We start from the raw sequence: 23,890 nt of genomic DNA on the forward strand, positions 1-23,890 counted from the left end.
CTCCAGTATTCTTGCCTGGAGAATCCCCATGGACAGAGAAGCCTGGCAACTAGTGGTTACCAAATGGGAGGGAGAAATCTGCTGGGGGAAATTAGGGATGTGAAATTAAGAGATACAAACTACTACTTATAAAATAATAAGCAACAAGGATATATTGTACAGCACAGAAAACTATAACCATTTTCTTGTAATAACTTTTAATGGAATATAATCTGTCAAAATACTGAATCATTATGCTATGCACCCTAAAACTAATATAATATTGAAAATCAACTGTACTTCAATGAAAATGACCAAAGACCTACATTTCAGACCTGAAACTATAGAATAAAACATAGGTCAGGTGTTTCACAATATTTGGCAACAATTTCTTGGACATTACACCAATCGCTTAGCAAATAAAAGAAAAAATAGACACATTGGATTTTATAAAAAAATTTTAAATTATGTACATATAATTACACTGCCAACTAAGTTAAAAGGCAACCACGGAATGGAAAAAATATTTGAAAGTCATCTATCTGATTAGGTATTAATACCCAGGTTTTATAGAAAATATTGGAAATTCAATAAGAACAACTTATTCCAAAAATTGGCAAGGACTTGAATAAACATTTCTTCAAAGACTATATGTAATTGGACATTAGGTATAGAAAAATCCTGGCTCTCAGTGATCATTAGAGAAATATAAATTGATACTACAATGAGAAACCATTTCACATCCATCAGGATAGCAACTATTAAAAGGAGAAAATAATAGTTGCTATCTAGAATGTATAGAAAATTGAACCCTGAGCCATGTTGGTGAGAATGTAATATGTTTTAGCTAAAAACTATGGAAGACTTTATGGCAATCCAAAAAATAAAAATAAAAACAGAATTAATGAGCACAGCATTTTCTCATACATACGGCACAAAATACTACTATAGTGAATTCAACATGGCAATAAAAGTATTGTACACCAAGATCAAGTGGGATTTATACCTGGGATGCAAGAATAATTCAGCAAACACAAAAAATGTGATGCACCAAGTTAATGAAAGGTTAAAAATCACATGATCTTTTAAAAAATGCTGAAAAATCATTTGATAAATTCAGCATCCTCTCATGATAAGTAAAAACTCTGAAAACTTTAGTACAGAAGGAACATATTTCAACATAATAAAGCCTATATGTAACAAGCTCAAAGTTAACGTTACACTCAGCAGTGAAAAACTGCAAGCTTTTCATTTAAGATCAGGTATAAGACACAGATGCCTATTCTCAGCACTCCTATTCAACATAATATTGGAAGTCCTAATCAGAGCAATAATCAAGACAAAGAAATAGAAGACATCCCACTACTAGGCATATACCTCGAGGAAACTGGAACTGAAAAAGATACATGTATCCCAATATTCATTGCAGCACTATTTACAATAGTTAGGATACGGAAGCAACCTAGATGTTCATAGGCAGATGAATGGATAAAGAAGTTGTGGTACATATAACCAATGGAATATTATTCAGCTATAAAAAGGAACACATTTAAGTCAGTTTTAATGAGATGGATAAACCTGGAGCCTATTATACACAATGAAGTAAGTCAGAAAGAGAAAGATAAATATCGTGTATTAATACACACACATATATATGGAATATAGAAAGATGGTACCGCCAATCCTAAATGCAGGGCAGCAAAAGAGACACAGATATAAAGAACAGACTTTGGACTCTGTGGGATAAGTTGGACATGACTGAGCGTTTGAACTGAACTGATGTCTTCATTTTAGTCAATTTATACCCTTGAATCTACAGTAAGTTTCTTGTAAATAGCACATAGTTGGATCTTTGATATAGATCTATTTAGCCCCTCTGTTTCTTTGTTATTTTCTGAGTATAATGAACTTAATCCATTTAGATTTATTGATAGGGAAGGATTTACTATTGTCATTTTTAAGTGTTTTATTTAATTTTATAGTTTTTTTGTTCCTCTTTTTCTCTCTTGCTGTCTTCCTTTTTGTTTTGTTTTCTCTCTCTCTCTCTTTTTTTTTTTTGATAGATTTTGAATCATTTCTCCTTTAACGAGTAAAACATCTAAAGATGTTTCTTTGTAGTTACCAAGAGGCTTTTTAAAGCTAATATCAACTTAAGTTTTTTTGCATGCAATAACACTCCACTTCTACCTCTGATCTCTCCGGCCTTGCCAGGGATTCTTAGATCCTCTTAAACTTCTGTGCTTGTCTAAACCATTGTGTGTGTTAGTGGCCTTAGGAGATTAAGGTGTTGACAAGTCCTGACAGTGCCCTGAAGGCTGAGAAAATGATCACTTGCCCATTTAGGCTCCTAAAGGACTCCTAGTTCTTATGCACTTGTTGAAACTGCCTTTTCGCTTTCTACATTCCAGGGGGCTTCATGAATGCCACGTCCTGTTTGCCCTCAGAGCTAGGTGGTTTGAGAAACAGTCTTTTGGATGGTAGACAAAAAGTTGAGGAGCTAAATGTGTGAAGCTGGGAGTTGGGAGTTCCATTCTGATTGTAATGCACTGTTTTGTGGGTGGAGTTTATGGTGCAAGTATGTCTCAGCTCATCCTACCCATCTTGATGTGGATATTTTCTCAGTTGTGTGATGTGTAGGAGTCTTTCAACTAGTTCTGGATTCATCTCAGGGGGAATGGATCCCTGTTTAACTGTTTATTTGGTGCATCCAAGGAGGGAAAGTCAAGGGTCTCCTATTTTACCATCTTGCTCTCCGATAGTTTTAAAGAAAATTAAAGACACTGTTAGATGTTCATGGTAAGGCTGCTCTAATTGCCTCACCATCTCTGACCAAAATTCTCATTGCTCTCTAGAATCCTTGGGTTAAGTCAACAGTAGCGATATCAATGCCTACTATGACTCATGTCTATCATTTCCCACGAGTTGCTTCTGACCTTCACCCACAAATCATGTTTCTCACACCTCAGACAGCAATGATGTTTTACCTTTAGGATATTTTTGGTGATGCTAAGGCGCTCAACGAACACATCCCCAGAGGAAGCAACCTCCTCTCCAGTCAAAATTTCGAAGGTAGTAGTTTTCCCAGCTCCATTTAATCCAAGCAACCCAAAGCACTCCTGCTTTTGGATTGCAACAGAGATATTTCTCACAGCTAAAACGACTGGTTTTGAAAAATACACCTTAAAAAATACAGAAAACATAATATAGTAAAAATACTTACAGGTCATATACAAACAATACTTTAGACTCCCATGGACCACCTCAGGTAGCTTCACAAGAGTTCTTCTATTCTCTTGAGAAAACACACATAGATTCAAAGAACCACAGTAAGCCCTTGGCATTAATGACATACTCTTTAACAGAAATTAAACCATCATAAGTTATTCATTGAATAATATTACCTTTATGAGTTCCTTAATAAGCACTATAGAATTCAGTGACTCCTGAGGGTTCTCCAGGATTCTATTTCTTTCATTTTGTACATCTTCATCTTCAGATTCCCCGGATAATTCCTTGGACACTCTATCCTATATTTTAAAAATAAGACCACAGATATAGATATGGATGCACTTTAGACATCTGGTCTACACTGGTTGGCTGTGGGAAGGCTAAACTGGGATAATCTTAAAAATGTCAAAACAGAAGTTTTGAGTCATTTCCAAATGACTTCCTGCATATCAACTCAGCTCTTACATATTTCCTACATCCAAAGTTTAAAACCTATACCATGAGCAAGTAGCATGTTCTTAACAAAATGGGCACTTCACAAAAAACTGCAATCACAAGAAAACTGTTAATTATAACTAAAAGTTATTTTAAAATAATTTATTTTTTATTTTTATTAAATATAAAGTTATTTTTAATAATAAATGTATACTTTATAAGATATCAGAAGAGTTGAGAGTAGGGAAAGAGTAACACTTTTCTTTCAGAGAAGGAGTAGAATCCAAGGACAGACTCACGTAAGAAATGCTTAAGATGAATTTCAATAAAATAGGAGCTCATCAGGCAACTTATGATGGGAAAGAAAGAATAGGTAAGACATCCCACAAAGTGAAAAGAATATGAAAGAATACTCTATGACTTGCATGTCATTCTTTTTATTTTGAAAGAATTTAGATGTACAGAAGAGCTATAAAAACAGGACAGCTCTAGTATACATTTTAACTTTGCTTAATGACATCATATAGTAATGATACATTGATTAAAACTAAGAAATTAACATTGGTTCAGTTCTATTAACTACAGATCTTACTGATGTTTAGTGCAAAATATTTTGAATGCTTTAACACTATTTTTAGTATAAGCTATTCATTTAAGCATAATATATATCTTTGTTGCTGCTATTCAGTTACTAAGTCATGTTCAACATTTTGTGACCTCATGAATGGCAGCACACCAGGCTTCCCTGTCCTTCAATAGTTCACTCAGTTTGCTCAAACTCATGTCCATTGAGTTAGTGATTCCATCCAACTACTTCATCTTCTATTGCCTGCTTCTCCTCCTGATTTTAATATTTCCCAGCATCAGGGTGTTTTCCAATGAATTGGCTCTTCACATCAGGTGGCCAAAGTATTGGAGCTTCAGCTTCAGCATTGGTTCTTCCAGTGAGTTTTCAGGATTGATTTCTTTAGGATTAACTGGTTTTATCTCAGTGCTGTCCAAGGGACCTTCAAGTGTCTTCTCCAGCACCACAGTTCAAAAGCATCAGTTCTCTGGTGCTCAGCTTTCCTTTCTTTATGGTTCAGCTTTCATATCTGTACATGACTACTGGAAAAACCGTAACCTTGACTATGTGGACCTTTATAGGCAAAGTCATGTCTCTGCTTTTTAATATGCTGTCTAGGTTTGTCATAGCTTTTCTTTCAAGAGCAAGTGTCCTTTCATTTCATGGCTGCATTCAGTTTGCAGGGATTTTGGAGACTAAGAAAATAAAGTCTGTCACTGTTTCCATTGTTTCCCCATCCATTTGCCATGAAGTGATGGGACCAGATGCCATGATATCAGTTTTTTGAATGTTGAGATTTAAGCCAGATTTTAATGTTAAAAAGAATTAGTTCTTCTTTGCTTTCTGCCATTAGAATGGTATCATTTGCATATCTGAGGTTGTTGATGTTTCTGCTGGCCATCTTGATTCCAGCTTGTGATTCTAGCCTGATATTTCACATGATGTGCTCTGAATATACGCTAAATAAGCAGGGTGACAATATACAGCCTTAATGTACTCCTTTCTTAATGTTGAACCAGTCCATTTTTCCATGTCTTGTTCTAACCGTGCTTCTTGACCTGCATACAGGTTTCTCAGGAGGCAGGTAAGGTGGTCTGGTATTCTCGTCTCTTTAAGTATTTTCCATAGTTTGTTGTGATTCACATAGTCAAAGGCTTTAGCGTAGTCAATGAAGCAGAATTAGATGTTTTTCGGGAATTCTCTTGCTTTTTCTATGATCCAGTGGATGCTGGCTATTTGGTCTCTGGTTCTTCTGCCTTTTTCTAAATTCAACTTGCACATCTAGAAGTTCTTGGCTAAAATAGTGTTGGAGCCTAGTTTGAATTATTTTGAGCATTACCTTAACAGCATGTGAAAGTAGTGCACTTGTATGATAGCTTGAACATTCTTTGGCATTTCCCTTATTTGGAGTTGGAATGAAAATTGACCTTTTTCAGTTGTCAGAGTGTTTCAAATTTGCTGACATATTGCTGAAACTTTAAGAGTGTCATCTTTTAGGAATTGAAATAGCTCAGCTGGAATTCCATTACTTCCATTAGCTTGGTTCCTAGTAATTCTTCCTAGAGCCAATTGACTTCACACTCTAGGAAATCTGACTCTAAGTGAGTGATCACATCATAGTTGTTATATGGGTCATGAAGACCTATTTTGTACAGTTCTTCAGTGTATTCTTGCAATTTCTTCTTAATCTCTTCTACTTCTGTTAGGTCCTTACTGTTTCCATCATAATTTATTGTGCCAATCTTTACATGAAATATTCCCTTGGTATCTCTAATTTTCTTGAAGAGCTCTCTAGTCTTTCCCATTCAATTGTTTTCCTTTGTTTCTTTACATTATTTACTTAAGAAGGCTTTCTTATCTCTCCTTGCTATTCTTTGGAACTCTGCATTCAGTTGGTATATCTTTCCCTTTCTCCTTTGCCTTTCGCTTCACTTCTTTTCTCAGCTATTTGTAAGGCCTCTTCATGCAATCACTTTGCCTTCTTGCATTTCTTTTTCTTGGGGTTGATTTTGGTCATTACCTCCTGTAAAATGTTAGGAACCCCTGACTATAGTTCTTCAGGCACTCTATCAGACCTAATCCTTTGGATCTATTTGTTTCTTGCACTGTATAATTGTAAGGGATTTGGTTTAGGTCATACTTGAAGGCCCTAGTGGTTTTCCTTACTTTCTTCAAGTGTGAATTTTGCAATATAGAGTTCATGATCTGAGCCACAGTCAGCTCCCAGTCTTATTTTTGCTGACTGTATAGAGCTTTTTTTATCTTTGGCTGCAAAAATATAATCAATCTGATTTCAGTATTGACCATATGCGTGATGTCCATGTGTAGTCATCTCTTGTGCTGTTGAAAGAGTGTTTGCTATGACCAGTATGCTCTCTTGGCAAAACTCTGATAGCCTTTGCCCTGCTTCATTTTGTACTCCAAGGCCAAAGTTGCCTGCCTGTTATTCCATGTATCTCCTGACTTCCTACTTTTGCATTCCAATCCCCTCTGATGACAGAGACCTCCATTTTGGTCTTAGTTCTATCACATATTGTAGGTCTTCATAGAACTGTTTGACTTCACCTTTATCAGTGCTATTTGTTGGGACATAGACTTGGATTACTGTGAATTTGAATGGTTTGTCTTGAAAATAAACAAAGATCATTCTGTCATTTTTGAGATTGCAACCAAGTACTGCATTTCAGACTCTTTTGTTGACTCAGGGCTACCCCATTTCTTCTAAGGGATTCTTGTTCACAATAGTAGATATGAGGGTCATCTGAATTAAATTCGCCCATTCCCACCCATTTTATTTCACTGATTCCTAAAATGTTGATGTTCATTCTTGCCAACACCTGTGTGACCACTTTCAATTTACCTTGATTCAAGGACCTAGCATTCCAGATTCCTACACAATATTGTTCTTTACAGCATTGGACTTTACTTTCACCACCAGACACATCCACAACAAGGGGTTGTTTCTGCTTTGGCTCAGCCTCTTCGTTCTTTTTGGAGCTATTTATCTGCTCTTCTCCAGTAGCATATTGGACTCCTACTGATCTGGGGGGCTCATCTTCCAGTTTCACATCTTTCTGCCCCTTCATACTATTCATGGGATTCTCAAGGCAAGAATACTGCAGTGGTTTGCCATTCTGTTTTCGAGTGGACTATATTTTGTCAGAACATATATCTAGATATGTACATAAATCATAAATCAACATCTTAATAAGTTTTATTGTAACCAGTATCAATAAAGTAAACAGAATATTACCCCTCAATAACTAGAAATATGACACGTAACTCACTATGTATTGTTATACATTAGTTTTGTTTTATATAAATGAAATTCTACTTTACATATTCTTTTACATCTGATTGAATTTGTATCTGAGATTATTCTATGCTGTTGCATAAGTTATAGGCTCTTCCTTCTGATTGCTATATTCTATTGTGTGAATAGACATTTTAAAATCCATTATGCTACTGAGAGACATGTGGTTTGCTTCCTTCTTAAACTTTGTCTTATATAAATAATGTTTTGTGCACATTCTTTCAAATGTCTTTCAGTGAACATGACTATGCCTCTCTGTTGGATTTATACTTAGAAGGGAAGCTTGTAGGACTTAGTTATGCACACTTCATATGCATATAAAATGTTTTATTCTTTTGAAGTATAGTTATAAAATATATTAGCTTCATGTTAGCTTCACATTAGCTACAAGGGAAGCCCCCTACAACATAGAAACTTCACATTAATATACATTACAAATTAATCACCACAACATCTAGTAACCATCTGTCATCATACAAAATATTTGGAATATTATTGACAGTATTCACAATAGTGTACATTATGACCTATGACATTTATTTTAAACTGGAATTTTGTATCTCAATCTTTTTGTCTTTCTCTTTTTCTCTGAATCCTGCCATGAAATGATCACCATTGCCTCTTGTGGTCACCAGTTTGTTCTCTGCCCCTATGAGTCTGTTTCTGTTGTGTTGAGTCTCTGTCATTTGGTTTTTTAGACTCCACGTATAAGTATATTGTTTAGTCACTAATTTGTGTCTGACTTTTTAAGATCTTGACTGTATCATGCCAGGTTCCTCTGTCCCTGGGATTTTCCAGGTAATCATATTGGAGTGGGTTGCCATTTCCTTTGCCAGGGCATCATCCTGACCCAGGGACAAAACCTACATCTCCTGCCTTGGTAGGCAGGCTCTTTACTACTGATCCACCATGGAACCCCACATATAAGCGAGGTCATAGTAACTGTCTCCATCACAAGCTGGAATCAAGATTGCCAGGAGAAATATCAACAACTTCAAATATGCAGCTGATGCCACTCTAATGGCAGAGAGTGAAGAGGAGCTAAAGGACTTCTTGATGAGGGTGCAAGAGGAGAATGAAAAAGCTGACTTGAAACTCAACATCAAAAATTTAAGATTATGGGATTCAGTCCCACCACTTCATGGCAAATAGATGAGGATAAAGTGGAAGCACGGAGAAGGCAATGGCACCCCACTCCAGTACTCTTGCCTGGAAAATCCCATGGATGGAGGAGCCTGGTAGGCTGAAGTCCATGGGGTCACTACAAGTTGGGCACGACTGAGCGACTTGACTTTCACTTTTCACTTTCATGCATTGGAGAAGGAAATGGCAACCCACTCTAGTGTTCTTGCCTGGAGAATCCCAGGGAAGGGGGAGCCTGGTGGGCTGCCGCCTATGGGGTTGCACAGAGTCTGACACGACTGAGGCGACTTAGCAGCAGCAGCAGCAAAGTGGAAGCAGTAACCAATTTTCTTTCCTAAGATTCCAAAATCACTGCAGATGGTGACTGTAGCCATGAAATTAAAAGATGCTTGCTCCCTGGAAGAAAAGCTGTGACAAACTGAGACAGCATATTAAAAAAGAGACATTACTTTGCTCATGAAGGTCCATATAGTCAAAGCTATGGTTTTCTCTTGAGAGTCCCTTGAACTGCAGGGAGCTCAAACCAGTCAATCCTAAAGGTAATAAACCCTGAATATTCATTTGAAAGACTGATGCTAAAGCTTAAGCTCCAATATTTTGACTACCTGATGTGTAGAGTCAATTCATTGGAAAAGACTGATGTTGGGAAAGATTGTAGGCAAAAGTTCTTTATGTGATCTACTGACTATATTATGCCAGGCTCCTCTGTCTGGCTCCTCTGTCAAGGGTAGCAGAGGATAAAATGGTTACATAGCATCACTGACTCAATGGACATGAATTTGAACACATTCCAGGAGACAGTGGAGTATAGAGGAGCCTGGCGTGCTGTAGTCTTTGCAGTCGCAAAGAGTCAGACATGACTTAGCGACTCAACAACACTGACAATCTGACATTTCACTTAGCATAATGATCTCCAGGACTATCTACCTTGGTATATATAGGGCACTTTCATTCCTTTTTTATGGCTGAGTAATATATTGTGTGTGTGTGTGTGTGTGTGTGTGTGTGTATTAAGTCACTTCAGTTGTGTCAGACTCTTTGCGTCCCTATGGATTGTAGTCCTCCAGGCTCCTCAGTCCAAGGGATTCTCCAGGCAAGAATACTGGAGTGGGTTTTTATGCCCTCCTCCAGGGGATCTTCCTTACCCGAGTATTGAACTCACATCTTTTATGTTTCCTGCATTGGGATGCAGGCTCTTTGCCACTAGCGTGACCTGGGAAGACATATGTACATGTACATCATAGCTTTTATCCATTCATTTACTGATGGACACTTCAGTTCAGTTCAGTTCAGTTCAGTCGCTCAGTCATGTCTGACTCTTTGCGACCCCATGAATTGCAGCACGCCAGGCCTCCCTGTCCATCACCAACTCCCAGAGTTCACCCAAACTCATGTCCATCGAGTCAGTGATGCCATCCAGCCATCTCATCCTCTGTTGTCCCCTTCTCCTCCTGCCCCCAATCCCTCCCAGCATCAGAGTCTTTTCCAATGAGTCAGCTCTTCGCATCAGGTGGCCAAAGTACTGGAGTTTCAGCTTTAGCATCCGTCCTTCCAATGAACACCCAGGACTGATCTCCTTTAGGATGGACTGGTTGGATCTCCTTGCAGTCCAAGGGACTCTCAAGAGTCTTCTCCAACACCACAGTTCAAAAGCATCAATTCTTTGGTGCTCAGCTTTCTTCACAGTCCAACTCTCACATCCATACATGACCACTGGAAAAACCATAGCCTTGACTAGACGGATCTTTGTTGGCAAAGTAATGTCTCTGCTTTTGAATATGCTATCTAGGTTGGACATAACTTTCCTTCCAAGGAGTAAGCGTCTTTTAATTTCATGGCTGCAATCACCATCTGCAGTGATTTTGGAGCCCCCAAAAATAAAGTCTGACACTGTTTCTTCAGATGGCCTCTAAACCTTGGCTATTGTAAATAATGCAGGAGTAAACATAGTGGTGCATGTATGTTTCAGAATTAGTGCTTTCATTTTCTTCAGATAAATATTTGAAAGTGGAATTGCTGGATCATATGGTAATTCTATTTTTAATTTTTTGAGGAACTTATATACTGTGTTCTATATTGACTGTACCAATTTACATTCCCACCAACAGTGGACCTGAGGGTTCCCTTTATCCACATCATCACTTGCCAATCTAACTAGTATGAAGTGATATTGCTATGTGATTTTGGTTTCATTTCCCTGAAAATTAGTGATGTTGAGCATCATTTTATTTTTTCTGCTGGCCATCTGAATCCTCTTTCTGTTAGTTCATTATTATAATGTTTAGAAATGCATCAGATTTCTGTGTATTCATCTTTACCCTGCAACTTTACTGAATTCATTTATTAGTTATGATAGTTTTGGTCTATTATAGTTTTAATAGTGTTTTGGATTTTCTGTATATAGAATGGCATCTGTGGATACTAACAGTTTCACATTTCCCTTCCAATTTGGATAACTTTTATTTCTCTTTCTTGTCTGATTGTTGTGGCTAGGACTTCCAATATTGTGTTAAATACAAGAAGTGAGAGTGGACATCCTTTTCTTGTTCCTGATTTTTGAGGAAAAGCTTTCAGTGTTTCATTATTGAGTTTGATATTAGCTGTGTGTTTATCATGAAATGCCTTTTTATTATTTTAGATATGTCCCCTTTATACCCACTTTGTTGAGTGTTTTTATCATAAATAGATTCTTCTGCTTTTATTGAAGTGATCATAGTCTTTCTACCCATGATTTTGTTAACATGTGCATAATATTGATTGATTTGCAGATACTGAACAAATGAATGATGTGTCACTCATTCATTCAATGAATAATGAACCATCCAAATTCATCATTCATTCTTACACATGAAGGATCATGTGTAAAATCCTTTTAATGCATTGTTGAATTCAGTTTGCTAATATTTTGTTGAGGATTTTTGTATCTATGTTCTTCAGGGATATTGGCCTGTAATTTCTTTTTTTTGTAGTGTTTTTGGTTTTTCTATCAGGGGAATACTGGCCTCATGGATTGTGTTTGGAAGTGTTCTTTTCAATTATTTGAACTAGTTTGAGAATACTAGGTATTAACTCTTTGGATATTTGGTAGAATTCACCTGTGATTCCCTCTAGTTTTTAGACTTTATTAGGAGTATTTTGAATACTGATTTGATTTCATTATTAGTGTTGATCTGTTAAGATTTTATGTATCTTCCTGACTGAGTCTTGGGAGATGGTGTGTTTCTAGAAATTTATCCCTTTCTTAAAAATTGTCCAGTTTGCTACTGTGTAATTGTTTATAGTAAACTCATGAACCTTTGTATCTGTAGTGTCTGTTGTAACTCTTCTTTTATTTATGATTTCATTTGGACTTTATCTCTCTGTTTTTAAAAATGAATCTGGCTAAATGTTTACCACTTTTGTTTATCTTTTCAAAGGGCCAGCTTCTAGTTTCATCTATTTCTACTTTTTTAAAGTTTCTGTTTATTTGGACTCTGATCTTTATTATTTAATTTCTTCTACTAACTTGGGGCTTCATTTGTTCTTTTTCTGGTTCTTTTATGTGTGAGGTGGGATTGTTTACTTCAGATTATCCTTGTTTACTGAGGTAGGTATATATCACTAAAAAGTTTCTTAGAACTGCTTTTGCTACAATCCATATATTTGGGAGCACTGTGTTTCCATTTTCATTTTATTTCATCTTTGATATCTTCACTGATCCATTGGATGTCTAGCAACATATTGGTTAGTTTCCACATGCTTGTGGTTTTTATAATTGTCTTCTTGTAATTCATTTTAATTTTCATACCAGAGTGGTCAGAAAAGATGCTTGACATGATTTCAGTCTTCTTAAATTCACTGAGATTTGTTTTGCAGCCTAATGTGAAAAAGTCCTATGTGAACCTGAAAAGAAGGGGAATTCTGTTGGAGTGGGATATTTCATATATATCTATTAAATCAACCTGATCTAGGCTGTCATTTAAGTATTTGTTGTTGTTCAGTTGCTCAGTTGTGTCCGACACTTTGCAACCCCATGGACAGCAGCATGCCAGGCTCCTTGTCCACCATCTCTTGGAGCTTGCTCAAACTCAGGTCCATTGAGTTGGTGATGCCATCCAACCATCTCATCCTCTTTTGTCCTCTTCTCCCCTTGCATTCTATCTTTCCCAGCATCAAGGTCTTTCCCAGTGAGTTGGACTTTTGCATCAGGTGGCCAAAGTATTAGAAGTTCAGCTTCAGTGCTTTCAATGAATATTGAGGGTTGATTTTCTTTATGTTTGATCTCCTCACAGACCAAGGGACTCTCAACAGTTTCTCCAACACCACAGTTTAAAAACATCAATTCTTTGGCATTCAACCTTCTTGATGGCCCTACTCGCACATCTGTACATGACTACTGGAAAAACCATAGCTTTGACTATAGAAACTTTTGTCAGCAAAGTAATGTCTCTGCTCTTAAATACACTGTCTAGGTTTGTCATAGCTTATTTTCCAAGGAGCAAATGTCTTTTAATTTCATGGCTGCAGTCACCATCTGAAGTTATTTTTGAACTCAAGAAAATAAAATCTATCACTGTTTCCATTGTTTCCCAACTATTTGCCATGAAGTGATAGGACCAGATGCCACGATATTAGTTTTTTGAATGTTGACTTTTAAGCCAGCTTTTTCACTCTCCTTTATCACATTCATCAAGAGGCTCTTTAGTTCATCTTCACTTTCTGCCATAAGTGTGGTGTCATCTGCATACCTTAGGTTACTGATATTCCTCCTGGCAAACTTGATTCCAGCTTGTGCTTCATCCAGTCTGGCATTTCGTTGGATGTAGTCTGCGTATAAGTTAAATAAGCAAGGTGACAATATGGAGCCTTGACATACTCCTTTTCCAATTTTGAATTAATCTTCTGTTCCATGTCCAGTTCTAACTGTTTCTTGACCTGATACGGGTTTCTCAGGAGGCAGGTAAGGTGGTCTGGTATTCCCATATTTTTAAGAATTTCCCAGTTTGTTGTGATCCACATAATCAAAGGCTTTAGCATAGTCAATGAAGCAGTAGTAGATGTTTTTTCTGGAATTCTCTTGCTTTTTCTATGATCCAACAGATGTTGGCAGTTTGGTCTCTGGTTCCCCCGCCTTTTCTAAGTCCAGCTTGTATATCTGGAAATTCTAAGTTTACATACTGTTGAAGGCTAGCTTGGAGGATTTTGAGCATGACGTTGCTAGCATGTGAAATGAGTGCACTTCTGTAGTAGTTTGAACATTCTTTGGCATCGCCCATCTTCTGCTTCTGTTAGGCCCATACCATTACTGTCTTATTGTGCCCATCTTTGCATTAAATTTCCCTTGGCATTTGTCATATTCTTGAAGAGATGTCTAGTCTTTTCCATTCTATTGTTTTCCTCCATTTCTTTGCATTGTTCACTTAGGAAGGCTTTCTTATCCCTCATTGCTATTCTTTGGAAATCTGGATTCAGTTGGGTATATCTTTCCTTTCCTCTTTGCCTTTCACTTCTCTTCTTTTCTCAGCTATTTGTAAGGCCTCCTCAGATAACCATTTTGCCTTGTTGAATTTCTTTTTCTCGGGGGGTGGTTTTAATCACTGCCTCCTGAACAACATTATGAAACTCCATCCATAGTTCTCCAGGCACTCTATCAGATCTAATCCCTTGAATCTATTTGTCACTTACACTGTATTATTGTAAGGAATTTAGTTTAGGTCATACCTGAAGGGCCTAGTGGTTTTCCCTGCTTTCTTTAATTTAGTGTGAACTTTATAACAAAGAGTTCATGATCTGAACCATAGTCTGCTCCCAGTCTTGTTTTTGCTAACTGTTTAGAGCTTCTCCATCTTTGGCGGCAAATAATATAATCAATCTGATTTCAGTATTGACCAGATGGGTGATGCCCATGTATAATCGTCTCTTGTGTTGTTGAAAGAGAGTGTTTGCTATGACCAGTGCACTCTTGGCAAAAGTCTGATAACCTTTTCCCTTCTTCATTTTGTACTCCAAGGCCAAACTTGCCTGTTGTTTAAGTATTGTGTTGGCCAAAAATTTCATTTATGTTTTTCCATAAGATGCTATTGGAAAACCCAAAGGAACATTTTTGGCCAACCCAATAGAATGTTTTCTCATTGATTTTCTTTCTGGATAGTCTATCTATTAAAACAAGTGGGGTGTTAAAGTCCTCTTCTAGTTTTATACAACTGGCATTATCTTGCTTTATACCTGTATTTCTTTGTTAGGTACATAGATATTTACAAATGTTATATCTTTTTATTGTATTGATCACTCTATAATTATGTAATGACCTTTTCATCTCAGTACAGTGTTTGTTTTAAAGTAAATTTTAAAAATATATAATCATTGCCACCACAGCTTCCTTTTCATTTGCGTGGAAAATCTTTTCCATCAATTCTCTTTCAGCATGTATATGTCTTTATCTCTGAAGTAAGTCTTTGAAGGTTGCATACACATGGGTCTTTAAAAAATAATCCAGTCAACTACTCTGTGTCTTTTGATTGTAATATTTATTCCATTTATATTCAAAGTAATTATTGATAGTATTTACTTATTGCTGTTTCATTAGTTGTTTTCTGTTTAATTCTCTGATTCTTTCTTGTTCTCTTTCCTTGTAATCTGATGACTTTCTTTAGCGCTATGTCTACATTTCTTCTTTTTAAATTTTGTGTATCTATTACAGCTTTTTTTGTTTGCGTTTACCATGAGGTTTTTATGTAACAACCTATGTTGTTACATAGCAGCCTAAGTTGATGATCACTTGAGTTCAAATATGTTTTAAAAGTACAATCATGCCCCACATTTTATGTTTTTGATGTCACATTTTGCATCTTTTAATTTTGTATATTGCACAATTAATTGCTTTAGATACCATTTTACTGCTTTTGTCTTTTAATATTCATACTATTGTTATAGGTGGTTGATCCACTGTCTTTACTGTATGTTTTCTTTTACTAGCAACATTTTTCCTTTCATGATTTTCCTTTTCTAGTTATGGCGTTTTCTGTTTTTTCTACCTGAAGAAGTCTCTTTTACTATTTCTTGTAAGGCTTGTTTAGTGGTGATAAACTCCTTTAACTTTTGCTTCTTTGGGAAACTCTCTCTCCTTGAATTCTGAATGAATCCTTGCCAGGTAGAGTATTATTGGTTATTTTTTTTTTTTTTTCAGTACTTTGAATATGTAGCATCAGTCTCTACCTACCTGTAAAGATTCTGCTGAAAAATCAATTGATAATCTTATGGTGGTTCCCTTGTATGTAATGAGTTTTTTTTTCCTTGCTGCCTTTAAGACTCTTCAGTTTTAATTTTTGTTATATTAAGTAAAATGTATTTTGGCATGAATGTCTTTCGGTTCATCTTGTTTGGGACTCTGTGATTCTTGCACTTGGATGTCTGTTTCCTTCAATAATTTAGAAACATTTTCAGCCATTATTTCTTCAGATAGAGTTTCTGCCCCCTAATTCTCCTCCTGTAATCCCTATAATGTAAATATTATTATGCTTAATGTTTTCTCAGAGGTCCCTTAAACTGCCCTCATTTTTAAAAAATTCTTTTTTCTTTTTTGCTATTCCAATTGGGTGATTTCTACTACTCGGTCTTCTAGATTGTTGATCCATTCTTCTGCATCCTCTAATGTGCTGTTAAGTTACTCAAGTGTATTTTCATTTATTATTGTATTCTGAAGTTCTGACTGCATCTTTTTTATATTTTCTAACTCTTTGTTGAAGCTTACTGATTTCCTCCATTCTTCTGAGTTTGGTGAGGATTTTCATGACTATTTCTTTGAATTCTTTATCTAATAATTGTTTATTTTTGTTTCATTTAGTTCTTTTTATGAGGCTTTGTCTTGCCTTTTTTTTATTACTTTTGTTTTATGAGGTTTTGTCATGTTGTCTCTGCATTTTGCCTCATTCTCTGTTTGTTTCTATGTGTTGGGTATATCAGATATAGCACTAGGTCTTGAAAGAGTGGTGTTATGTAGACCACTGGTGTACAGTGAATTGCAGTGGAACAACTCCCCCTGGTCATCAGGGCCAGGTGCTCTAGGGGTATCTTTATGTATACCAGCGTGCCTTTCTGTTGTGATTGGGCCACAATTCCTGCAGGCATGCTGCATGGCTTGGTAGCTGCTGCAATGCCCTTGCAGACTGGTTGGTCCCATCCCAACTGTCTGAGACCTGGTCACAACTACTGTAGGTGTGCTCGTGAGCAGGATTGCCCCTCAGTATGGCTGGTTGTGAGGCCCAGCTGTGACCATTGTAGGTGTGCTAGTGTGTAGGGCTGGTCTCCAGGAAATGGAGATGATTTGGAGCGGTGCCAGGTAGGGTGGAGTGAGAGCCACTTTGAGGACTGAGCAGGGAAACTGGGTTGGGCTGGGCTGGCACTTAGCATAAGGCTGGGGTGTGGCACACAATGTTAGTTATATATCTGGAGAATTACAGAAATGATCCCCACCAACAATGGATCAGCTAAGTAGAAGGAGACTAAAAATATATGACATCCACTAGCACTTCTGTTCTTTGAGATAGTTCCACCAGATCTTACCCTTTGGCATATGCCCTTAAATTAATCAATTAATTGCCTTCTTATATGATCCAGGTGCTTTGCAAATCCTCAGTGCTGGGACATGGAGAAAGTTGAAATTGCATACAAGCTCTTCACAAGGGGAGTTTTGATTTCCCACAGCCTACTGGTTCTCCTGGTTATAAACCCCACCAATTCTCAAAGTCAGACATTATGGGGACTTATCTTCCCAGTGCAGGTCTTTTGGGCTGGTGAGCCTGATGTGGAGCTTGAACCCCTCCCTCCTTGAATATTACTTCTTGGGGTAATATTCCTCCTGTGGGTTCTGGCTAGTCCACATCTCTGCCCCTCTTACCCATCTTGATGTGGCCTTTTCTATATATCCTTAACAATATGAATTTTGTTCTGCTAGTCTTTAGGTTACTATTGGAGACAGTTGTAGATGTGGTTTTGGCATTTCTCTGGGAACAAGTAAACTCTTATTCTGCTATCTTTATCTGACTCCTGAAGATAATGCCAGACAATTTTCTAATGGAATATCAGTTTATATTCCCAACATCAATGTTTGATGGCTCCAGTTGTACTGTTTCTTCAACACTTAGTATATTTACATGTATACTGTGGTATCTCTCAGTGGCATTCTTTGCATTTACCAATGACTGTTGATGTTATTCATTTACATATGCTCTCGCTAGTAAAGCAATGCTCAGAATTCTCCAAGCCAGGCTTCAGCAATATGTGAACCATGAACTTCCACGTGTTCAAGCTGGTTTTAGAAAAGGCAGAGGAACCAAAGATCAAATTGCCAACATCCGCTGGATCATGGAAAAAGCAAGAGAGTTCCAAAAAAGCATCTATTTCTGCTTTATTGACTATACCAAATCCTTTGACTGTGTGGATCACAATAAACTGTGGAAAACTCTTCAAGAAATGGGAATACCAGACCACCTGACCTGCCTCTTGAGAAACCTATATGCAGGTCAGGAAGCAACAGTTAGAACTAGAAATGGAACAACAGACTGGTTCCAAATAGGAAAAGGAGTATGTTAAGGCTGTATATTGTCACTCTGCTTATTTAATTTACATGCAGAGTACATCATGAGAAACAGTGGACTGGAAGAAACACAAGCTGGAATCAAGATTGCCAGGAGAAATATCAATAACCTCAGATATGCAGATGACACCACCCTTATGGCAGAAAGTGAAGAGGAACTACAAAGCCTCTTGATGAAAATGAAAGAGAAGAGTGAAAAAGTTGGCTAAAAACTCAACATTCAGAAAACTAAGATCATGGCATCTGGTCCCATCACTTCATGGGAAATAGATGGGGAAACAGTGGAAACAGTGTCAAACTTTATTTTGGGGGGCTTCAAAATCACTGCAGATGATGATTGCAGCCATGAAATAAAAAGACGCTTACTCCTTGGAAGTAAAGTTATGACCAACCTAGATAGCATATTAAAAAGCAGAGACATTACTTTGCCAACAAAGGTTTGTCTAGTCAAGGCTATGGTTTTTCCTATGGTCATGTATGGATGTGAGAGTTGGACTGTGAAGAAAGCTGAGTGCCGAAGAATTGATGCTTTTGAATGTGGTGTTGGATAAGATTCTTGAGAGTCCCTTGGACTGCAAGGAGATCCAACCAGACCATTCTAGGGGAGATCAGTCCTGGGTGTTCATTGGAAGGACTGATGGTAAAGCTGAAACTCCAGTACTCTGGCCACCTCATGCAAAGAGTTGATTCATTGGAAAAGACCCTGATGCTGGGAGGGATTGGGGGCAGGAGGAGAAGGGGACGACAGAGGATGAGATGGCTGGATGGCATCACCGACTCGATGGACATAAGTTTGAGTAAACTCCAGGAGTTGTTGATGGACAGGGAGGCCTGGTGTGCTCTGATTCATGGGGTCACAAAGAGTCAGACACGACTGAGCGACTGAACTAATTGACTGGATATTTGTATCTTCATTTTTGTAAAGTCAGTGTTCAAGTCTTTTGCTCATTTTAAAATTGGGTTTTCTGCCAATTTTATTAGTGGTTTTCAATTCAAAATAGTTTTCCTTTGTGTGACTTGCCTTTTGACTCATTTAATGATGTCTTTTGATGATTATGCCTTCACTATCATGGTTATATTTGCTATGTTTTTGTTCTGAAAGCTTTATTGCTTTATCTTTCACATTTAGATGTAGAAAAGTTGTAAACTAAAACCAACCTGTATGAAGTAAGATGGGAATCAAAGTTCATTATGTGCTTATGGAAATCCATTTGAATCGGCATCATTAATTGAGATGAACATCCTCTCTTCACTGCATTTTGTGTCAATTCTATCATATTTGTGCATCTATTTCTAGACATTTTATTCCACTGTTCTCAAACTTTAGCATGCACAGAATTACTTGAGTGGCTCGTTAAAACAAGAATAATGGGTTCCAACTCCAAATCTTCTGGTGTAGTAGGTCAGGGCTGGGGCCTGAAAAGCTGCATTTCTAAAAATCTGAGCTTATGCAGATAACCAAACGTTAAGAAAAAATTATTCTTTCTGTTACATTGCTCTATTTCTCAGTCTTAGTTACTATAGTTTAAAAAACACATATATGGTAGTATATGTCTACCATATTTGTTCTTTCTCAATATTTCCTTGGAGATCCTTAACATTTTGCATTTCTGTGTACATTTTTAAATCACTTTACATTTCCATGTAAACTTTAGAATCAACTGATCAGATGATCATTCTGCGCGTGCGCGTGTGCGTGTGCACACACACACTCACACACACACAGGATTTTGATTGGGATAGCATTAAATCTTTAGATTAATTTAGGGAAAATTGTCATCTCCCCATGATTGGGTTTTCCAAAGCAAGAACATGGTATATTTCTTCATTTAGATAGGTCTTCTTTAATATTTCAATTGTTTTTTTTTGTAATATTCCATGAAAATGTCTTACATAACTTATGTTAGATTTATTCCTGGGTATTTTTATTTTTTAATTCAAATAACACCATTTGAATGTTTTTATGCTATTCAAATGACATAATTTTATATTTAGCTTTTTGTTTGTGGCTTATATATAGATATACAACTGATTTTTCTATATAGACTTTTTATTTAGCAGTAGAACAGAGACCATAATTTTGTACTTTAAGAAAGAGTCCAGGAGATTTTGACAAATACCAACATTTGAAAGCAACTGCAATAGAGATGTGCTGTTAAATATGCATTCTGTAGGCCAACAGAATCAATATCACTTGGGAGTTTATTAGAACTATGCAGGGATCAAGTTAGGGTGAATAAGCAACTTTGGGAGGGAATGGTTTTCTGACACAGGAGATGTTCATGGGAAACCTTTCTATTATGATCAAAATATTTTACAGTATCATGTTCTGACTGGTAGAGGTCATAATGTTTAGAAACCAAAATTCAAATTATGATAAACATCTTTGATTCATATCGATCCCAGGCAACATGGAGTGATTTATATTCCTATATCTTAGTAATGAGGTTAGGCAGATAGAGACCGCTTTTGGTCTTAGAAATATCTCTGATTCAATAAGTTACTTACCTTATTGGATTTTTTGAAGATACCAAACAAAATGTAGCGAAACACAAAGGTTTTCACTTTCCACAAGGTGGTCTCCAGAAGGAATATCAAGAGGAGGAAAAGAAGTCCTGTGACAGCCATTGCAAGTAAGTATCTTCCAACTGCATCATATTCCAAGGTATATATACTACGCTCAGTTACTGATGACAACAACAAATAAAATATGGACTTACTTTAAAAGTTAACTCAATGAGCAAACTTTAAAAAGTCAACAAATAGGAAGCACTAAGGAATGGTTATCAAACAAGCTCAAAATTAACGTATTTAATTGTATGTTTAAATAACTTTGCATGTCATTGAAAATATTTCAAAATCCGTTACAGTCCAAAATCTATACAGTCCATGGAATTCTCCGGGCCAGAATAATGGAGTGGGTAGCCTTTCCCTTCTCTAGGGATCTTCCCAACCCAGGGATTGAATCCAGGTCTCCTGCATTGCAGGCAGATTCTTTACTAGCTGAGCCCTCAAAATCCATTAATGGAGGCAAAGCCTTTAATTGCATGAACTTTGTCTTGCTATAGTTCTAGGCATCCATTCCCAACATAGATGGTCAGAATCATTGGGTGAATGCCCACTCACAGTAATCAGAGTACTGGGTAGTAGCAGAGACTCTCCTTGCCCTCAAATACTATTTTCTCTGAAAATAGATAGAGGTTTGAAAATTGGAGCAGGAGCAGAAGAATCACCTGGTAGTGTGCTACATATACACTTTAACCTATAAGAGTTAAAGGTTAAAGTTTAAAAGTTAGTTGTAACTGAACATTTAAACTTCAGTTGTAAATGCCTAAGAGCTGGTACTTTTCCAATTACTTATGAGAAAACTTTATAATTACAAGGTTTTGAATTCATGATAGTGAAAGCAGTAGATTCATAAAAGCAGTAAAGATCAAATTTCTTTTTTACTTTAAAAAAACTTCATATTAATATATGATATACATACATGGAAATCCACCTAAGTATAGGACTCATTGAATTTTTAGAAACTGAAAATATCTATATAACAAGCAATATTTTTCACCCAGTTTTAAACTTCAACTGCGTCATATTTTTTCTTTTCTCTTTTACTTTCTTCCTTTCTTTCGCTCTTTCCTTCTAGTTTATAATTGTACATGCGTGCATGTCTGCTGAGTCATTTCCATCGTGCCTGACTCTTTGTGACCTTGTGGAGTGTAGCCCGCCAAGCTCCTCTGTCCGTGAAGATTCTCCAGGCAAGAATACTGGAGTGGGTGGTGATGTCCTCATCCAGGAGATCTTCCTGACCCAGGGATCAAACCTGAATCTCTTAAGTCTCATGCATTGGCAGGTGGGTTCTTTACCACTAACGTCACGTGGGAAGCCCATTTATCACTGGACATACTTTTTGTAGTTATCACTTGAGACATTACTTTATGCATACATAACTTTCAGAATCATGATGTTCTTCTTTTTACCAGTCTGAGTGAAGTGTAAAAAACATTTCCATGATTTATATCTCTTTAACACCCCATTTATTACCGTCTTAAATATCCCCACTATATACACTGAGAACATTATCATACACTGTTACCATTTTTGCTTTAACCACCAAACTTGAGAAAACTCAAGAGCAGATATAGTGTCCACCATATTTTTATTTTTTTCACTGTTTTTTCTTGATGCTTCAAAATTCTTTCTTCAATCATTTATGTTTACAGAATCTCTAGAGCCATTCTTTCAGGACTTGTAGAGGTGACAAATTTATATATTCTTCATCTGAAAATGTCTTGATTTCCCCTTCATTCTTGAAAGTTATTTCCTACCTATATGAAGTTTTGAGTAGACAGTTTTTTATTTACTTGAAAATAATGTGCTGCTTCTTTTGGTGTTTATGCTCTCTGATGAGAAATCTATAAATGAGAGGAATTGTTTTGCCTTTATGGATAAGGTATCATTTTTTTCTATAGCTGCTTTTCTCTAGTTTTCAAAGTTTAATTATGATATCTCTTGGCATGAATTTCTTCAGTATTTTTAGAATTGAGATATAATTAATATATAACATTAGTTTCAGGTATATAACATAATAATTTGATATTTGTATATGTTGAGAAATGATCACCACGATAAGACTTATTAATATCCATCACTACACATACTTTTGCTTTTTTGTGTGTGATGAGAACTTTTAATATATACTCTCTTAGCAACTTTCAATTATACAATTCAGTATAAATATCTATATTTATCATTCTGTACATTACATCCCCATGAGTTATTTATTTTATAACTGGAAGTTTGTACCTTTTAAATCCCTTCTCCCATTTTGCCCAACCTCACATCCTCCACCTCTTGCAACCATCAGTTTGTTATTCATGAGTTTTTTTTAAAGACTCCACATGTAAGTGAAATAATATGATATTCATCTTTCTCTGTTTGACTTATTTCACTAGGCATAATGCTTTCAAGGTATATCTGTAATGTCTCAAATGGCAAGATTTCCTCCTCATTTGTGGATAAATAATATTCCATTACATATACACCCCATTTTCTTAATGCATTCATCCATGGCTATCATTTCTCATGAGAAAAGTGCATTATGCATATGAGTAGTGAATCTTAGCTCTAACTTGTACAAGCTGTATAATAGAATAAGTTATTCAATTTTGTATAAGCTTTAGTCCAAAGAGAGAATAGCACAAAACTTGAATAACTGTAAAGATTCAAAATAATGTCGCTATTCACATGCAATAATTAATTGACTAGTTTTAACTCTGATGAGCCTTGGGTAGCCCAAGATACTTACCTGCTTTACTACAATTCATAACGGAAGAAACCTTTTCCTTTGAGGTACATGCAAATTTTGTGTGCTGGATATCATAATGCCGGCTGATGCTCATCCCAAAATTATGTATAGGTAACACCATCATTGCATTAAGCAGGAGGCTTTTAGAAGCAGCTTCTTCACCTGTGTTTAAAAAGATAATAACATTAGCATGATTTATATGAAATGAACTGTCCCAGGAAAGCAAAATCTCCCTAAGTTGATCAAACTAAACTGAGAAAATTACAAAGCCATAATATTATCCTTGTAAATCTCTTGCCACTAAGTATACTGTCTCTGATATCTTGTAGTGTAGTTTGTGATGGTAAT

General features: G+C 36.5%; 1 protein-coding gene across 1 annotated transcript in view; it reads right to left on the reverse strand.

Annotated features, from left to right (window-relative positions):
* LOC102264932 (phospholipid-transporting ATPase ABCA3) overlaps positions 1 to 23,890 on the reverse strand; it is a 214,901-nt gene that overhangs the window by 18,524 nt on the left and 172,487 nt on the right. Inside the window, exons 20-23 of the mRNA XM_070362575.1 lie at positions 23,543 to 23,695; positions 20,746 to 20,924; positions 3,381 to 3,506; positions 2,964 to 3,158 (exon numbers count right to left, since the gene is read on the reverse strand). Of these exons, the coding sequence (XP_070218676.1) occupies positions 2,964 to 3,158; positions 3,381 to 3,506; positions 20,746 to 20,924; positions 23,543 to 23,695 (653 nt within the window). The remainder of the gene's footprint in view (positions 1 to 2,963; positions 3,159 to 3,380; positions 3,507 to 20,745; positions 20,925 to 23,542; positions 23,696 to 23,890) is intronic.

The sequence above is a fragment of the Bos mutus genome, chromosome 25, assembly GCF_027580195.1.
Source record: "Bos mutus isolate GX-2022 chromosome 25, NWIPB_WYAK_1.1, whole genome shotgun sequence".
Lineage (NCBI taxonomy): Eukaryota > Metazoa > Chordata > Mammalia > Artiodactyla > Bovidae > Bos > Bos mutus.